A 20,144-nucleotide genomic window follows, 5' to 3' on the forward strand; every position below is an offset into this window, starting at 1 on the left:
ATGTTTTTTCTTTTCACACAGCCTTAACTCACCCAGACATTTAGAAGCAATGACAGTGGAGAGCAGGGACTTTAAAATGTCTGGTCTTTCTTCCAGCCTCTGAGATCCCGGCGTTCCCAGCATGGGAGCAAAGGTTTCCTTCTGCATCCTCACACTGAACCCTTGGAGAAGGTCAAACTCTTAAAGAAAAGAGGGTGGAAGGAATGAACAGTTGGTTTTTATATCTTTTTTAAAAAAACTTTTTCTTTAACTGTTCTTCTTTCCTTAAATACTCTCCTATCCAGCCGTAGGTTTTTAAAAACCTACTTCGTGAGGCCCAAATTAAAGGCATATTTAAATAGCATTAAAGAAAACCAGAAAAGGGGAGAAGACACCCACGTGCCCATCCTTCTAACTGGACATCGTGCATTTCTCTGCCATTTCCCCTGGCCTTTATCCTTGTGTATTCACATTTCCTCAGTTGTCGAATCACCTGCTTCCTTGCATTTCTATTTTGACATATGTTGTCATGTTGTTTAATGATCCTTATGTTGAGCTGCATTTCAGGGGTGGGGTCTTGGATGGGTTCACACCAATGCTCTGTGGTCCACTCGATTTACCCTGGGATGCAGCAGTTCAAGGAAGCGAGGTGGCTGCACAGAGCCGGAGCAGATGGGCCATGTCGTGGCATGGCTGTATCACAGGTCCTGGCTCCCTGATGAGCACACAGATGTTGAGGATGCTACTGTGAAGCTACAGTTCTTTGAGAAACAGAATTCTTACCAAACCACTGCCCAGTTATGTCATCATTCCAAGATAATATAAGAATAACAATTTTTGGACTTTCATTTAGGAGAATGTTTACAAATGACATGTGTTCTTAGACCAAACTCAGTAGCTTCAGAGCCTTTCTATAGAGTGGAGGGAGAGAGGTGAGAGGAGAAAGCAGAATATTGCCCAGGCATCTGTAAAAAGGATCTCCATCTCCAGCTGCATAGAAAAGGTATCTAATTCTAGAAATGTGCTTAGATTTTAGTGTTTATTCACTTGGAAGTGGTTTTATTGAGCATCTACCATGTGAATGGTGTAGTTTAACACCCTCTTTAAACTTTACGTATCTCATTTGCTTATTTGCTAACGCATTTATAATTAAGATTCTTACTTAAGTCAAAAGTAATTGAGTGAGTTAACCTGAAAAACACTTCATTAAAAAGGTAGAGGAATCAGAAGTGATCTTGGAAAGTGCGTGCGTGTGTGTGTGTGTGTGTGTGTTGTGTGTGTGTGTGGTGCCTTTGATAGGAACAGTATATTGAAATTGAATTCTGAGCCCTCTGGCAACCAAGGCAAAAGGAGAAATTAATGGATTATTTCCACTCTACTAGAGAAATCATTGGTAACTTCAGGAGAGGTAAATTTCTTTATTGGTGTTCAATTGCAAGAAGAAAGCATCTTTCATTTCTTCACTGTCTCTTTATGTGGAATCTCTTACCATGTCCTATGTTTTTTACTTATTGAAACATCTCTGATCAAGCCAGAACAATTTCTTGCCTTCCTGGTCAACTGAGAAGGGTGTAGATAATAAAATAATCATTTGCATAAGTAAGTATGTGGAGATATGTACTTTCAGGGACAGAGCATCACGTGCAAAGGCCTGAAGTGGAAAAAAGCTTGGAGTACTTGATCCTGTAAGAAAGCTCAGGTGGCAGGGCAGGAGATGAGGCTGGCCAGGCACCAGGGCCAGGCACACAGGCCCAAGATGCACTGTGGAGAGTTTTATAGCAGAAGCAATGGGGAGAGTTTGGGGCAGGAAAGGGCCAGAGTCCACTTACGTTTTGTAAGGATCCTCTGGTTGTTCTGCAGTGACTGGGCTGAGAGAGGAGGCTGGGAAGCTGTTGCAGTTAGTGGTCCCTGTAAGAGGTAATTAACACAGATAAAAATGGTGCAGATGGAAGGAGCTTGGAAGACAGAGTGCTAATTAGGGTTTTACTTTCTCATGACATTAAAATATGCTACTGGGGCAGAGTCCGCATCACCAATTTCTGTCCTCCCTCAAAGCAGGGCTAAATGGGAAGGGACTTTTCAGTCCATGTGGCTGGACCCAGCACCTGCTCCGGGTTCAAGACCCTAAAGGACTTTCTCTTGTTTACATCCTGTGAGGCCCACGTCCTTTTTAAAAACCCTCCCCTGTCTGTCTTGGGCCAAGGTGTAGGATTGGCCTGGTGTTTAAGGGGGTGTGAACCCCCTTAAACTGCTGGTGAGAGGGCAGTGGAGAGAAGCAGGGACAGGGGCATGAATATGGAAAGTTCAGGATCCAGATCCAAGCCCTGCCTTTTGTCCTCTGTGACCGTGCATAGACACTTCACCACCTAGAATCGCTTTCCTCATCTGTGCAGTGGGAAGAATAAAACATCACATCATCGCTGTAATTTTGCTGTTACTAATGCTACCCACTATTTGCCGAACACCTCCTGTGCGCCCTGCCCAGTGCAAGATGCTTTGTGCACATTTTCTGATTGGTCCTCATTCAGTTTACATGACAACTCCGTGAGCATAGGTGTTATGGCCCCTTTTAATAGGTGGGAACGCTGAGGCCAGAGAGGTTAAGTGACTTGTCTGAAGTCTCATAGCTAGGAAGGGGTTGAACACTGTTTGAGAATGGCTTTCTAGCAACTGTACCTTCAGGGAAAACCCTCTGAGGGAGTCCGCACCCTAAGACACCACCAGGTTACCCTTTTCATTTTGGTGCTTTGCAATGTTTTAGGGGCCAAGGTTTAGCCCCCAGATGATTGGAAGATAGAGCCAAGATTCGCCTAAACTGGGAGCTTTTTGGAACCTGTGGAAGAAACTACGATGGAGGGTGGATCTCTGCACCAGAGTGAGCACTGCCTTGGGAGAAGGACATTGCAAAGCCTCCACCTAGCCCCATCCACATTGTCAGGGGAATTCAGGTCCTCTGTAGGCCCAGATGGTGTAGTGCTTCCCCCTGCAGGTAGATACAGGAACTACAACAGGGATAAGGCATGCCCCAGGGGACACCCTGGCAAAGAAATGTGATTGATTGTCCATGAATAAAGACGCACTGCCTATGGCTTCAGGAATTCCATCTTTCTCTAGTTTAGGGAATTAGATGCATGTATACTCCAAGATGGCACATACAAGGATGTTCATCGCAGGTGATGTTGCTAGCAAAAAATGAGAAAAAGCCTAAATGTCCATTGATAGAAGAATGAGAATTCGGTAGTGATGAGTCCCTTCCGGGGAATGGGATGGAGTGTGGGAAAAGGTGAGCTTTATGCCATTGAACTGGTAAGAAAAGATCTTCAAAATACATTTTTAGCGGAAAAAAATATGGAGCAGAAAATGTTCAGTTGTGAGTTGATTTATGTAATCTGATGATAAGCTCGTATACGTATATATATGTGTTTATAAAGTACAAGAGCAAGTCAGGAAGGACAGACATCAACACATACCAGTCATTACCAGGGTGGTGGGTTGAGACTTCCACTCTGGGTTCTAGGTACTGAGTTCTTTACAGGAATAATACCTTTTTTTTTTTTTTTTTTTTTTTGGTATCTCTTACCTATGTTCCAGGTGCTAAACACTTTATATATGTATATATTAACTAATTTAATCATCAGAACTACCTGTGAGATAGTACCTCTGTTATCTCTCTTTTTTTTTTGCCTGGGAAGCTGGGGCACAGATCCGTTAAGTAACTTGCCCAAGGTTACTGTTGGCAGGTGGCAGAGCTAGGATGGAATTCCTACAGCCTAACTCCAGGGCTGTGGCTCTTAACCACGCTTTCTTCACTTGTCTCTCCAACTTTCATGTGTATCTAAGGTGTCTATGCTCACATTAAGTGTGGTCTGCCTGACTACTGATCTGAAAGAGAACTGGTCTTTCTGTGTCCTAATTTGAACAGATTTCTGGGGGCTATCTGGCATGTAGAATATTAAATATCTTGTTCAATGAACGAATGAATGGACGGTTGGCTAAACGAATGAGAAGGAGCAGGGAGAGGTTCTAAAGGAAACAGACCATGTAATGTGCCTCAAGGAACTTGTCTTGTAGTCTTAAAGACAAGACCACAAATGTGACTCAGAGCCTGTGGTATAGATGGCAGCACAATCACAGAAGCGTGCTGGATGCTCTTGGAGGAAAGAGTCAGCCACAATCTGGGAAGCCTTTCTGGAGGTCGTGGGAAAGGAACTGAATGTTGAAGGCAGAGCAGATGTGAGGAAATGTGGATTGAAGAAGGATGTTTCTTAAAAAGAGGAAAGTTGGGGGACACGTGTTTGTGTCCATATCGATTCGAGGTTTAGAGAATTCCTGGGGCCTGTGTTTGGGAGAAGGAGCTGGCAGACTCAGGAAGGGAATTGGCATGCGTTTAGTACCTACCGTGTGCTAGGTACTGTATTCGCAGTTTACAGTGTCTTAAATCTTTACAACAGTTGCTTTTAATTTTATTATTATTTTGAAATAGAATCTCACCATATTGCCCAGGCTGGAGTGCAGTGGCCCAATCATAGCTCACTGTAGTCTCGATCTCTTGGGCTCAAGCAAACCTCCCACCTCAGCCTCCTGAGTAGCTAGGACTACAGATGCACACCATTATACCTGGATAATTTTAAATTTTTTTGTAGAGGTGGGGTCTCACCATGTTGTCCAGGCTGCTCTTGAACTCCTGGCCTCAAGTACTCTTGAACTCCTGCCTCTGTCCCACAGAGTGCTGGGATTGCAGGCCTGAGCTGCTGTGCCCAGGCAACAATTAGTATTTATTTATTTATTTATTTAGAGACGGAGTCTTGCTCTAGCTCAGGCTGGAGTGTAGTGGTGCAATCTTGGCTCACGGCAACGTCTACCTCCTGGGGTCAAGCAGTTCTTCTGTCTCAGCCTCCTGAGTAGCTGGGATTACAGGCACCCGCCACCATGCCTGGCTAAGTTTTTGTATTTTTAGTAGTGATGGGGTTTCACCATGTTGGCCAGGCTGGTCTTGAACTCCTGACTTCAGGTGATCTGCCCACCTTGGCCTCCCAAAGTGCTGGGATTACAGGCATGAGCTATTGCGCCCGACCAGCAATTGCTTTTTAAGTGTAGAAACAGGCACAGAGAATTTAGGTAATTTGCTCAGTGTCACACAGCAAGTCATCTGCAGAGCCAACACCGTTGTCCAGTGTGTCTGAACACACAAAGCCCCAGCTAGGCAAGGTGGGGCTGGGAAGAGCAGGCATGCGTCATTTTTTCCTCCCTTCTGGGTCACTAACCTGGGTCTTAGACCAGCTCTCCTTCCTGTGGTTAAGTCTCTGTTTCTGAAAAGAGAAAACCTTGCCCTTTGAGGTCTGCACCCTGAAATAAGCTGAGTGACTCATCATTACATGTCCTTGCTTGAGACTTTTCTGGAACACCTCTGTTGCACATGCTCCTCAGCACAGTGATCTGATAGTCTTGTGACCTTGAGGTCCACCCCATGCTTGCCTTTGGTGCATGGTTTTGAACACAGAAGCATATGCGTGTCTGCCGTGCTAACACATCCCATTAGTCCCCCTACACTGTGACCCTCTTCAGTCTCTTTCTCACTCCTCTGTTAAGCAGAGAATCATGTCAGCCTGGTCCATGAATTTGGGGTTTCAGAGTTGGCTCCAAAGAGCTGAGTGAGGCAAATTTGCCTCCTGAGAGCATTAATCCAAGTAGCAAGTTATTAAGTTTGAAGACATACACATGTAATTTACATTTCCATAATCATAGCGTGCTGCCGGAATAGTCATCTAGTGATGGATAGTATCTTAGTCGTGCCAACTGCTGGGTCAGATCGAGATTTCTCTATGATCTGAGTTGGTGGAACGCCCCAGGGTCAAGTTTCACCAGTAAACACGTGATAACGAGCATGGGAACACAGCACTCTAATGACCATCCCTGCATGCGGTGGGCTCTCCTCGGATCTCGCAATTTTCCTTTTCAGCCGTAGCTCATTGAATTCCTCAGTGATAGGCATTGTGCTAATAGGGCTCCTCTAAGTAAAGAGAAAGGAGAATGGTGATCTTCATTTTGCAGGAGAGAAAACAGGAGAACAGAGAGGTTTGGTAACTTGTGTGAGGTGGCACAGCTAATAGGCCATTGATTCAGGAAGACTGGTGGATCCTGCGGAGCTGTCTTGGCTAGAGAGGGGTGTGGTTGATGGAGAGTCAACAACGTGCAGATGGATGTGTTGGATGTGACTTACCACCTGCAGGCAGCTTCCTACAAAGAGCAAGGACACAGCCATGGCTTCGTTGGAGGGGCAGCCCTCTGGCCTTCAAGTCCTTTCAAAGTCTCCTGCTGCTGCTGATAGTGCTGAGTTGGAGTGTCCATCCTGCCATAATTGAGATGCTCCAATTGTCCTTCTGATGTTTCCTTAAACCCTGTGGAACCTCAGAGCCCCCAGGCTCCGGATCTGGTTCAGTGACGTGGTAGTAACACCAACCAGCACAGTTCAAGTGCTCACTGCTGGAATGGGAGAAACTGAGGACAGTTTTCCAGGTCCAGAAGTCAGGTGCCTGGTAGGCGCAATCCTCAGCCTGCCTGGAGTCTATCCCTGGGTGTCCCAGAGCCCCTGATCTCTCTACTTTAATGACCTGTGACCACTATGAGAGCAAATACAGTCTTTCCTTCTAAATATAGCCCTGAATCAGAAAGACATAGAAGTTTAACTTGGGACAGGATCTTAGCAAACAGGTCCAACCTGCTCATTGCCAGAGGGCAAAACCAAGGCCTAGCAAGGGGAGAAGTAACCCTAGGACACCCACCAAGCTGGTGGCACAACAGGGACCTGCTGGGTCTGTCTTACAGGCTCAAGCTCTGCTGCCTAAGGCTGTGTGCTCTGTAGGCTGCTTTGGTGAGAGAAGTAAAATGAATGGTCTGGTGCACCTAACTGTGGGTGAGGACCTCGCAATCCCCCAGGTGGCCTGAGCCTCAGGGATCAAGGTAGCAATGGTGGGTGAGTTTGAAAGGCTGGTAGAGTGGCTACAGGGGAGAAAGCATTACCAGCTTTGTTAGGAAATAACTCTCCTGTTTAATGATGCCCTTTAAAATAAGCAAGCAATGGTTTGTAGAAATGGAGACAAGAAGGCAGTAGGAGCAGAGATCGTCCCCTTCCCCTTTCCTGCATGACCCACACACATTTTAGTGTCATTAAATAGCAATGGATGGAGCTGTTCCTGCAGGATTCTGATGGCCACTGCACCAAGGCCATATCCCAAGAGCCTGCGTAGATGTTGAAAGCTTCTCTCAGGAATCTTGTTTATCATCAGTTTTGCCAGAAATATAAAAAAGCAGTAGAGGATGATGATATTCTTGCTCTCCAAGACCCACAAAAAGCCCATATTTATCCCCAAAGAATAGTCATTATCAGAGGTAGATGAATGGTCTACGCTTGAGTGTCTGGCTGAGTTTCTAATCTCATAGTCCTGTGATAGGGAAACTGAGGCGCAGAGGGGAAGGAGGCCCAGGACTGGCCTCCCGCGTCCTGGGCTGTGCCTCTTGTACTCCTGAACCTTATGTGTCCCTTCCCATCTTGGGGCTTCAGGGTCCCCTTCTGTAAAATACCAGGGGTGGGCAGCCTGTGGGAGACTCAGTGACTTGGCCTAGGCCCTCTCCGATGCTGGCTCTCCATGGTGTTCTCATCAAGGGCATTAACCTCCTCTCTGTTCTCAAGGTTGCTGCTGGCCTATTTATAGAACTGACCAAGAGGATTCTACTGTTGCCGGCGATAAAGAATACAAATGATGCTCTGCGCATTGTTCTTTATTCTTTCCTTCACTTTTTTTTTTTTTAAACTCCTTGGTCAATGTTTTGCTACCTCATGGTTTTTGATCTCCATGCAGACATGCTAGGGGAGAGGGGAGTGGGCTCTGTCATTTGCTGAGCTCCTACTGTGTGGCCAAGAAGGCTCTGAACTTTATGCACATTGCCTCATTTAACCCGTGCTGCCCTGGGAGGTGAGCATTGTCCTTCTCTGCAGTTCACATGTGCTGCTTTGCAAGGGGATGCAGCTGGCCCAAGGACTCTCCACTGGCAAGCCGTGGAAGTGCGACTGGAATCCCATTTTCTCTGTTTCCACAGTCCACGTGTGATTTTTCCACTTGCACTCCTCCTGACCCGAGCATAACCTTCCAGACTAGATATGGGTGCAGGAGGATGCCTGTGGGTGTTAATGGTTTCTTTTGGGGGCAATATTTACCTTCTTAATCGGGCAGTGTTTTTTCAGGACCTACTGTGTGCCGGATGATACTTAATCTCTCACCAGGCTGCAAGCATCATTGAGGACCTACTGTGCACCAGATGATGCCTTGTCTCTCACCAGGCATGTGTCGTGAAGACCTTCTATGGACCTGGCTATGCTCTGCTCTTCACTACGTACAAGTTTCATGAGGACCTACTGTGTGCAGGACAATGCTATGGCTTTGTCACCAGGCCCAAGTGTCAAAAGGACCTACTGTGTGCCACGCGATACCTTGTCTCTCACGAGGCGTGTGTCATGAAAACCTATGGTGTACCAGGCAATGCCTTGTCTCTCACGAGGCTCAAGTGTCATGAGGACCTACTGTGTGCCAGACAGTGCCTTGTTCCTCACCAGGCGTAGGTGTCATGAGGACCTGATGTATGCTGGGTAATGCCTTGTTTCTCACCAGGCTGCAGCCTGTTATGAGGATAGACCCACTTTGTTTCCTCTAGGCTTGGCACACCGTAGGCATTTGGTCAGCCCTTGTTGAATGAATGCTGTGGTGTAGTGTTGCAGTCTGTCTAGGAAGGAGCAGAGAAGGAGGCAGGCCAGGTGGAACAGCACTGGAGCAGGGAGCTGTGCCCTCATGGAAGAGGGAGCAGGGGGCAGAGACGAGAGGAAGAGGAAAGAGGGGTTAGGAAGACAGGGGCCATGGAAGATGTGGTGGCCTCAGAGGCTTCTGCTGACGCCTCCTGTGCCCTGAACCACTTTCCACTGTGCTCTGGGAGAAGCCCACTTGGTCTCAGGCTTTCTCCATCCCGCCTCTTCACCTTAGCAGGGATTTCATTTTCCCGACTGTTCCGCCAGGGGAGCTCTGGGGAATGCTAAAAGAATACTGTAAATCTTACCCTGCTCATCTTCACAAAAATCTTTTTTAAAAGCCGAATTTTGGAGAGACGCCATCCTCGTTATCCCTCCACTGGGGACTGGCATTTAGCTGTAGAATTGAGGGCCTGGGTGCCTCTTGGCTCACCCTTCCTATGCTGAGAGAGGCTCAAATGTCAGAGAGTTGCCTCTTCCTGCAGGCCTTGCCTAGCCAGGGCTCCCTCCTGTCTGTGAAAGCTCAGCCCAGGGTCTGGTTTGTCTGTTGAGAGTGCTGGGGAGTCGGTAGAGCTGTATGTGCAAATTGGGGCAAAGCTTGGGGGACACAGAGAGCTAAGCGTCCACCCCTCTTCTTAGGCATGTTATTTTTTTTTTCTCCAATATTGAAAGCAATGTGACCTCATTGTGGAACATTTGGAAAATATTGAGAAACAGGAAGAGCAAAATAATAATCACCCATAATCCTCCCACCCAGAGAGAAGCACTGCTAGCATCTTGGCACATTACTTCTCAGTTTTGTTTCATTTTGTTTTTCCCGTATGATTTTTCTCTTAACATAACTGACTTCATACTGTAAGACATGATTTATAGCCTTTTAACCCCACTTAACATTAAAATATATCACATTTCCATGGCATTACAACCTTTGTAAATAGGATTTCAATGGCAGCATAAAATTTCAGTGTGTGTCATTTATTCAAAATTCTGTCATTTATTCAAACAGCCAGATGGTGCTGCCATAACAAAATACCATAGACTGGGTGGCTTTAGCAATAGACATTTAATTTCTCACAGTTCTGGAGTCCAGAAGTCTGTGATCAGGGCGTCATTGTTCTCAGGTTCTGGTGAGGGCCCACTTTCAGAGTTGAAAACTTCCATCTTCTCATTGAGTCCCCACATGGAAGACAGACCAGAACTCTCTCTCTCTTCCCACAAAGCTACTGATCGCATCGTGAGGTTCCCACCATCATGGCGTCATCTAAGTCCAGTTACCCCCAAAGGCCTCATCTCCAAAGTACCATCACATTGAGGATAGGGCTTCGGCATATGGATCTGGAGGGAAACACATCCAATCCCTAACACAGGCTGTGTTTATTATTATTATTATTATTATTATTATTTTTTTTTTTTTTTTTTGAGACGGAGTCTGGCTCTGTCGCCCGGGCTGGAGTGCAGTGGCCGGATCTCAGCTCACTGCAAGCTCCGCCCCCCGGGTTTACGCCATTCTCCTGCCTCAGCCTCCCGAGTAGCTGGGACTACAGGCGCCCGCCGCCTCGCCCGGCTAGTTTTTTTTTTTTGTATTTTTTAGTAGAGACGGGGTTTCACCGTGTTCGCCAGGATGGTCTCGATCTCCTGACCTAGTGATCCGCCCGTCTCGGCCTCCCAAAGTGCTGGGATTACAGGCTTGAGCCACCGCGCCCGGCCGCTGTGTTTATTATTAATCCTAGTGCTTAGTGAGTGTCTCCTTGGGTCAATGTCTTCATCTCAGCTGCAGGCGCCTTGTGGTAAAGCAATATGGCAGACCTCAGATTCCACCCCAGGCTGTAGAGTTTGGGCTTACCTCTCCTCACGGTGGTTCCATCTGGAGACTGGGAAATGTACAATAAAGGTGGTGTTCCACACTCAGAATTAGTTGCTATAAAAAAGGAACTTCTTTTTTTTTTTATCAATTTTTTTTTTTTTTTTTTTACATGGAGTCTTGCTCTGTCACCCAGGCTGGAGTGCAGTGGCGCGATCTCGGCTCACTGCAACCTCCACCACCCGGGTTCAAGCGGTTCTCTTGCCTCAGCCTGCCGAGTAGCTGGGATTATAGGTGCCCGCCACCACGCCCAGTTAACTTTTGTATTTTTAGTAGAGACAGGATTTTGCCATGTTGGCCAGGGTGGTTTTGAACTCCTGGTCTCAGGTGATCTGCCTGCCTCGGCCTCCCGAAGTGCTGGGATTACAGGCGTGAGCCACCATGCCCAGCTGAGAAAGGAACTTCTTACTCACTGTGTGGGCAGGCAGTTTCCCTCCATTTCTTCATCTGACAAATGAGATCCCCCTTCCCCTCTGCGATCGCCCTCCCCCATTGGATTTCATTAGGATTTCCTGAGATAATGCATATCAGGTGCAGTGCAGAGTGGCCCACACATACAAGCCCTTTATAAATGTTAAGCATTGCTATTACCATTGCTTTTATTTGTCGACCCTCTCGCTTGGTATTTTATCAGGGTCCCCAAGATGACACCCGGGTTCAGTGATTCTCTAGAAAGGCTAACAGGATTCAGCTTATGGTTGTACCTGTGGCTAGGGTTTACTACATCCAAAGGATACAGAGCAAAATGAGCACGGGGAAAAGGTGTGTTGGGCAGAGTCCAGAGGAGACCAGGCACAGGCTTCCACGGGTCCCCTCCCTGTGAGTTCCACAGAACACACTAATTCCTCCAGCATCGAATGGTGACAAGGCTGTGGAATGTTGCCTATCAGGGGAGCTCGTTAGAGAGCACTCACAGTTTTTACTGGGGGCTGGTGACATAGACCCTGTCTGCTTGTCCCCAACTTCCAGACTCCCAGGAGGAAAGCAGGTTAAGCATAAACCATACTGTTTACACACCGTCTAAGCACATGAGCCACATTTCTCATTTAGGGAATGGTGGGACACTCCCCAAATCCAAGTTCCCAGATGCCAGCCAAAGGCCAGCCTTGCAAACAAGCCCTCATGAGGATAGCAGTCTCAGGCCTGCGATGCCAACTCCTCTGCAGAGGTCTCCTAATATATCATATTTCTTGTATTTGGACCACTTCAGGATAGAGGTGGGACAGATGTTCTTGTTTTCATAGGACAAAATCGAGGGCTAGAGAAGGAAAGGGACTTCGGGGCTGGCCTCTCCTTCCACGTGGGGCTCCTGAGAAAAACCAAGGTCTGGACCAGGGGAGGGTGTTCCTCCACACCCCCGGCAACTCCCTTCCTCTAACCTGTGTGTCCCTCTCTCCCTAGGCTCTGAAGGGCTCCAAGAAACTGGTGCTGTCTGTGTACTCAGCAGGGCGCATCCCTGGGGGCTACGTCACCAACCACATCTACACCTGGGTGGACCCGCAGGGCCGCAGCATCTCCCCGCCCTCGGGCCTGCCCCAGCCCCACGGCGGTGCCCTGAGGCAGCAGGAGGGTGACCGGAGGAGCACCCTGCACCTCCTGCAAGGAGGGGATGAGAAAAAGGTGAGTGGGGTGGGGAAAGGAGGCCAGCCTCTCAGACGCCGTATTCTCCCTCCAAACCCAGAAGAGCAAAGCTGCTTGGAGGCTGCAAGAAGAGGCTGGTTCTGTCCAGGCTCTGTCTTCCCTCAGAGTCCATACCGAAGGGTGGTAGTTTTTCTTCGGTTTTCTTTTTGGCCTGTGTAGTGTATGTTATGATACAGGCTAAGCTGCCACAATAAAAGCGCTCAAATACTGGGATTTATTGATTGATTGGTTTATTTATTTACTTGGAGACAGAGTCTCACTCTGTCGCCCAGGCTGGAATGCAGTCGCACAATCTTGGCTCGATGCAACCTCTGCCTCCAGGGTTCAAGCAATTCTTATGCCTCATCCTCCCGAGTAGCTGGGATTACAGGTGTGCACCACCATGCCCGGCTGAATACTGTTATTTAAATGAGAGTTTTTTTCTCTGTCATGTAACAGAATAGAGGAACAGTCTCATCTGGGGGACAGTTCTGCTCCAGGACTTATCCTGGGACCCAGACTCCCTCCATCTTCCATCCCCCAGGGTGTTGCCCCTTCCCGTGGTTGAAGCTGGGCCACATTAAGTCCCCTTTCTAGTTCCCAGGAAAGGGGAAGAGAGGCGTCTCTTTAATTTCAAGATGACCAAACTTCCCACTGGCCTAGACCCAGGTGCATGGCCACACATAGCTGCCAGGACTGTGGCCAGGAGTGCTGCTCCACAGGGAATCTTGTGCAGTGTGGATCTTGGGCGTAAGTCACAGAAACCAGCTCTGGCCATTTTACAGAGCAGGGGTGTACTGGAAGGATAGGGGCAGTCCCAGAGTTGAAGCCGAGAATCTCAGGGTGCAGCCTGCAGGAGGGGGATGTCCAACATTCCGTTCTCAGTGTCCTTCCCCTGAAGATTCTTAATGAGGGAGTACCTCACGGGCTGGCAGGGATGTCTGGGGACTTTGATTGACAAGACCACCGAGACTGTAGCCAGTGGGAGAGGGGTGGTTGCCCAAAGCACTGCGGGGTGTTCTAACTTGCAGAAGGGGGCAGGGATACCAATAGACATCCCGTGTGGAGCTCTCCTTCCCCCAGACCTGGACTGTTTCTTGAAACACAGGAAGGCTGAAATGGTCCCTGATGTCCTACCCTTCTCTTTGGCTGTTGTTTGCATTGCACCCCTTGGTTACTCCTGGAACCAAGAACGAAGCTCCTGCAGGCAGCTCCCTGGTGTGTAGGAGCTTGACACTGACTGCCAGGAGGCTACGTGGCTTGGGGCTCTGGGCCAAGCGCCTTCCCTCTGGAGACTCTTTCTCAGCTCTCCTTTTCCTGTCGATAAGACTGTAACATTTATTTAATGTGTTTTGTGTTCTTTGCTCAAACGTCAATATGCAGGACGCAGCAGAGATCACAGCAGCTTCTATTGGAGGTGAGCGGCAGCAGGTAGCTTGTTGGTATGCGCCGCAGCAGCCCGAGCCGCATCGAGGTTGCCGGGGCTGGGTGGGCTTGTACCCCCTCCCCACCAGGGAACTTGTTCTCTGACAATCTTGAGAGAATGCTGCCAGTGGTATTGAGTCATGGTCAAGGGCAGCTGTCTAGTGTTGGGCACAGAACTCGCTTTTTCTTTTTCTCAGTCCCTTTCCTGTGCAGGGCATGGGGCGAGTGGAGCTTATCATTGATGGAGAGCCCTTGCGTGCCCAGCCCTGTGCTCACGGTGTCTTCCTGAGTCCTCCTCGCAGCCACACTGGGGGCAGGTGTCGCCATCCCCGTTTTACAGATGAGGAACCTGAGGCTCAGCACTGTGGCAACCATGACCCAGCCAGCAAGTCTCCCAGTGTTTGCTGAGCACCTGGGTGCCTGACAATGTTATGGGAGGCGAGAATAAAGCAGTGGCCAAGGGTGCTGGGGCCCTGCTCTTGGGAAGCATCTAGCGTTTGGAGGTGGTGGGAAGAGTGAGACAATAATCCCGAAATGAGCACCAGTGAGCAAGATAAGATAAGTGAGACAGTGCAAACTGATGAGAGGAAGTGAAACCAGGAGCCGGGCAGGAGAGTGCGAGGGAGGGAGGGGCTGTTTTGGATGAGGCGGTCAGGAAGGACTTCTCTGAGGAGATGGCTTCTGAGCTGAGACCTAGAGAGAGAGAAGGAGCTGCAGCGTGCCATTCGGGGACTGAAAATCCCAAGCAGCAAGGACAGCACGTGCAAAGGCCCTGAAGTAAGACTGAGGCCAGCGTCTGCAAGTATTGGGCAGATGGGAGTGTGGGGATTAGGTAAGGTGCCTCTGGGAGTCTTACAGTAACTGATATAAGAATGTGGGGCTGGGCACAGTGGCTCACACCTGTGATCCCAGCTCTTTGGGAGGCGGAGGCAGGAGGATTGCTTGAGCCCAGGAGTTCGAGATCAGCCTGGGCAACATAGTGAGACCCTGTCTCCACAAGTAATTAAAAAAAAAAAAAAACTAACAGGGTGTGATGGCATGTGTCTTTGGTCCCAGCTACTTGGGAGGCTGCGATAGGAGGATCATCTGAGTGCAGGAGGTCCACTGAGCTGTAATTGCCCCATTGTACTCTAGCCTGAGCGATAGAGTGAGCTCCTGTCTCAAGAATAAAATAATGCAGAGGTGGAGGCTGCATGAATCATACTCCAGGGAGGACCCAGATACCGAAGGAGGCAGGAGACACCCTGAACCATCCCAGAGAAAGGCCGTCCCAGATTCCACAGCCCCAGACTGGTGCATCTACCCTCCTCCATGTTCCTCCTCTTCCTGACGCAGCGTGGAAACCCCATTTCCTTATTGGGAAGGGGCGTGGGCTGATGTTTCTGGATTCCTGGCTGCTGGATCCTGGGGAAGGTACCTGGTGGAGTCTGATTCTCTTCTCTCCAGCAGCCTGGTCCCATCTTCTGATAGTCCAAAAAGCCGCGACCGGAGTCTTGGACTCATAACCATACACCTCTCAGAAAGTGGGTTCTTGGGGCAATAGTGACATAAAAATCACACATGTAGCCAAGTTACCCCTGAAAATCCTTATGCCGTCCCCTGGAGCTGGTTATAGTTTTATAGCCCTTTTCAGGAGTGTCCTTCTCTGTGTTGTGGTATGAGACCTGTCCTGTGAGGCTGAAGACAAAGTGCAGAGGGAAGAACAGATGTAGTGCTCAGGGAGTCAGGCGTGGCCGCTCTTAAGTCACTGTCAAATCCTCAGAAGTGAACGGGGCAGGGTGCAGAGCGCTCACTGTATGGCTTCCCATTTTGTTCTAACCCGCAGCCTCTATAGCTCTCATAAATTAGAATTGATTTGTCATGGGGGACTAAGTAGGATAGTGTCAGTGTGGCAGGGATGGTAAGACCTTGGGTGCCAGGCTGCCTAGGTTCAAACCTTGGTTCTGCCTCTTGCTTTTAATTTTTTTGGATATATATACCCCAAAGTGGAATTGCTGGAGCATCTGGTAGTTGTGTTTTTAATTTTTGGAGGAACCACCCTACTACTTTCCCTATTGTCTGTACCATGTTACATTCCCACCAACAGTGCACCAGGGTTCCTCTTCCTCCACATCCTGGCCAGCACCTGTTGTTCTGTTGTTTTGTTAGTAGCTGTCCTCGTGGGTGTCAGGCAGCATGAGTTTCTTCCTGATCTGTCTTCACTTTGGGCCTTTATGTGATGCCTTAGCAATGTGCTGACAGTGCTGAAGGTCACAGCAGGGACAGGGTGGTGTTCAGGGGCAAGGTCAGTTCTGCCTCTTTTTAAGTTCTTGTTCCTAACCATTCCCCTATTTCACGTCCCCAGTGTGAGGAGGCAGGTTTGTGGAACAGGACTTGTTCTGGCACATTACATAAGGTATAAATGTGATACATGCCCTCTGAAAGGGACAAGGAGAGTGCTGTGGTGTGCAGAGAAGGGAGGTTCTGCACACCAGAGAAATCGGGGAAGGCTTCCTGGAGGAGGCAGCATTTTAGGTTTGGACATGTGGCAGTGGAAGGGAAGGGTGACCCAGACGGAGGGAACAGCATGACAATATCCAGAGGTTAGAGAGAGCAAGAAGGGTCCTAAGTGATTCCTTTGGCTGTGAAACAAGGTTGGAGAAGTAGAATGGAGTTAGCTCCTGCAGGCTGAGATGCTGGGCTGGGAATGTGTGTGGGTGGGGGACACTTTTTTTTCTGCAGACAACGGAGACTTGCTGGGCATTCTCTTAGCTGGTGAGGGAAGAAGGGCAAAATCAATTTCAGGTATGCAAAGACCTTTAGCAAGACCATGAAAAAGGTGTGCAAAACTCGTTTTCAAGAGAGGTGAGAGTGGCTAAGTAAAAACACAAAGAACTTCTGGAGCCAGTAATGATGTTTCTTGTTTTAGTCAAGATGAACTTCAAAGGTGGAAAATGAACCTTGGGGGAAGGTTCCAGTACTCTGCTAGCATTCCCTCCTGTGTGCATATTCAGGATGAGAGTTTTCCTGAGTTGAGTGGGGTGAACTCATTTCTTTGAAATGGCTTGAAATGAAGGATAGTTTGAATCAGCTTACAGGACTAGGGGTGGCAGGAGAGAAGGAAAGAAGACCTAGAGCCGGAGGCTGCATCAGGATGGGAGAGCGAGTGTGTTGCCGTGGAGTCTTTGGGGTGGAGGGAATAAGCACACTGTTTCTAGACCCTCCTCCGAGGCAGGTGCCTTCCCTTCTCCTCTGTGCCTCCTACAGGCTTGACTATCCAGTGTGAGCTGCAGGACTGATCACCTGTTCTTGGGTTCTGACTGTGAACGTGTCATGGGGCCCTTGCAGAGCATCCAGCAGAAACTCACAGATGGGCTTTCAGAAGGCGACCTGCATCTGAAAGAGATGGAGCTGTTAATGTGGTGATGAACCAGTATCCAGAGTGATGGAAGCACAGCTTCCCAGGCGTTTATCTCTTCACTGCAGTTTTCAGATTTCACGGTGGTTTTGTAGAATCATTTGACTGGTAGGCCAGTCCTATAAAACACTTACAGATAGTGTCATTCCTCCCGTTTTCCAGATAAGAAAATGGAGGTCTGGAGAGCCTGCATGAATTATCCCAGCTCATACAGCTAGAGAGTGGCTGGGACAGGTGAGGCTCACATCTCAGGCTTATGCCTGGTCCCTTCAGTGTCCCCTGGCTCTGGCTCTTTGGGTCCGGCCCTCGCACAGCCACAATGCTGGCTCAGCTCCCCCAAGGAGAGACAGCAGAGCCTGCCTGCCCCACAGCACCAGTCATCTTGCGCAGCATCTGGAATCTGCTCGGGGGAATGATGCGGGCAGGAACAGCTATTTGTAGAACTCAGATGCCTCTCTCACCCCTTCCTGGTCATTTGCCCACGAGCTTTATTGAGAACCTCCTAAGTCTTATTCCACTGCAGTGTCCCTGTCCCACGGCCCCCTACTCTGCAGTGAGCAGTTAGACCGAGCTGCAGCAGAAGCAGCCGCTCCACCAAGCTCATATGTCTCCAGCAGCCACAGAAACAAGATGGGACCTGCCCTTCGGCTCAGGCTGCTACAACCCTAGAATACAAGGAGCAGGGGCTTTGGGCTCAGCAGCACTGGGTTTGAAGCTTGTTTTTCAAACTTCCTGACTGTGTGACCTTGGACAAGCCACTTAACCTTGGATGAGTCACTTAAGCTTCCCCATCCATGATTGGAGGATGGTCACGCCAGCCATGTGAGGCTGTTTCAAGGATTAGTAATCAAGGCTCATACGCACAGAGCACAGTGCCTGGTCATGGTAATGAATTCCAGCAACAACCATCAGTTACTGAATGCCGACTAGGTACTAGTCTTTTCCCCCAAAATATGTACCGAGTACCTATAATGGGCCTGCTGTGCATACTGGGGATACAGCAGTGAACAGACAAAGAATAGACAACACCTTGGCCACCGTCAAGGGCTGACACTCTAGTGTGTTGTGGGGGGACCGTGAGGGGCATTAAAAGAAACAATATACAGTCTATTGTAAAATGAGGGAGAACCAAGCAAGGAAAGGGCATGGGAGGGTGGTGTATGCGTCGGGCAGTGTTAGAGAAGGGGCAGGGAAGGCCTAACTAAGAAGGTGACAAAAGAAAGGGTCTCAAGCTGACGAGGAAGTGATCGTACATGGATCCATCCTGTCTGAGGCGGCTGGAGCCCTCAGGCAGATGAACAGGGCCTCTTGAGGAGCAGCAGCGAGACCTACGGGATTACAGAGGAGCGAGGCAGCAGGCACGGGCAACCAGGCGGAGTCTGGGGACTTTGCTCTGAGTGAGTTGGATGCCATGGCGCAGCTTTGAGCAGAGGAGGGACCTGGTGCGTATGAGGTTCCAGCCAGACTGTCCAGGCTACTGGATGGAGGATACATGGCAGGAGCAAGGGTGGAAGTGGGGAGCCCATGCAACCTCATCCTCACAACAGCCCTGGATGGTGCTATCAGTTAGGGGTGCTTTTGGCTGCGGATCACAGAAAGCCTGTATTACAGGAGCACACACATTCCGGTGTTCACTGTTCTCTTCTGAAGTGTAGGGCTGGGCAGCCCCAGCTCTGGTTTGCCAGGGAGTGAGTCCCTCCTTCCTCCTGTTGTTGACTCTTGCCTTGGGCTCATTGCTTCACAGCTGCAAGATGGCAGCCACTGCTCCTGCCATCACAGTCTCTCACAACTGTGCCCAAAGCAGAGTGGGTGGAGGGAGCAGGAGGGCCTTCTCTTCCTGTGTTCCTGTCTTTTCAGAGTGGAGAGTCTTACCCAGAATCCCATAGCAGACATCCTCTTGGCCAAAACTGGCCCAGAACTACCTACATCCATTCCAGTCCCTGGTAGAGGAGAATGGGTAGCCTAGACTGGTGTCATCTCCTGGAGCTGCTCCAGTTGCCTCCTGGACATAGTTGAGGCTCCATGCAAGGCAGGAAGAGGGAGGGCTGCTGGCTTGGCCACAGGCAGTGCTGGCTCCAGGCAGGTTGCACAATTCTCATTTTATAGACTGGGCAACTGAAGATCCGAGAAGCAACAGGGCTTATCCCAAGGGTGCCCAAGAGTGAGGGGCAGAACCAGGACTTGAACTCGGGCCCATGAGAGGCAGTGTGGTGCATTGGTTAAATGCCCAGGCACTGCAGGCAGGCCAAGCGGCTGAGTCTGTGAATCTTAGCCCCATCATTTCACCCCTCAGAGTTGAGCCTCAGTTTCCTCATCTGGGAAGTGGGTATAACAACAAACCCATAGAGGAGGAATGAGCATTCAATGAGGTAATGCATGTAAAGTGCTGAGCTCTGTGTCTGGGACATAGGAAACACTCAGTACATTTAGTGACCAAGTTCGTGAGTTATTGTTCTATTAATATTATTAGCAGTAGTGTTCTTTTCACTGGGCCAGGCCACCTCTCACAGCGTTGTTTGCTTTCCCATAGATGAACTCCGACTCATGCCAAATGCTGGTTGAATTTTCAGCAGGTGATTGAGGGCAGATTACCCTGTGCTTGATAGAACTGTTCTTACAGTTCCGTGATAAACACTCATTTTATTCCGATGTAAAGAATTTATGGGGAGGTGGCAGAGAGGTGGGGAGGTTTGTTTTCATCCTTTTTTTTTTTTTTTTTTTTTTGAGACAGAGTCTTGCTCTGTCGCCCAGGCTGGAGCGCAGTGGCCGGATCTCGGCTCACTGCAAGCTCCGCCTCCCGGGTTTACGCCATTCTCCTGCCTCAGCCTCCCGAGTAGCTGGGACTACAGGCGCCCGCCACCTCGCCCGGCTAGTTTTTTGTATTTTTTAGTAGAGACGGGGTTTCACTGTGTTAGCCAGGATGGTCTCGATCTCCTGACCTCGTGATCCGCCCGTCTCGGCCTCCCAAAGTGCTGGGATTACAGGCTTGAGCCACCGTGCCCGGCCTGTTTTCATCCTTAGTGTTCAGAGTGGGCTGCTGCAGACACAGGCTGCCATCTGCGTGT

General features: G+C 49.2%; 1 protein-coding gene across 14 annotated transcripts in view; it reads left to right on the top strand.

The window, feature by feature from the left end:
- The window catches only part of WHRN (whirlin), a 107,887-nt gene that overhangs the window by 18,557 nt on the left and 69,186 nt on the right, over nucleotides 1-20,144 (top strand). For all 14 annotated transcript variants that reach the window (XM_028834916.2, XM_015117004.3, XM_077968239.1 and 11 more), the window contains one exon: nucleotides 12,039-12,257. In XM_028834916.2, coding sequence (XP_028690749.2) covers nucleotides 12,039-12,257 — 219 coding nt within the window. The remainder of the gene's footprint in view (nucleotides 1-12,038; nucleotides 12,258-20,144) is intronic.

Source organism: Macaca mulatta, chromosome 15 (genome assembly GCF_049350105.2).
Source record: "Macaca mulatta isolate MMU2019108-1 chromosome 15, T2T-MMU8v2.0, whole genome shotgun sequence".
Classification (NCBI taxonomy): domain Eukaryota; kingdom Metazoa; phylum Chordata; class Mammalia; order Primates; family Cercopithecidae; genus Macaca; species Macaca mulatta.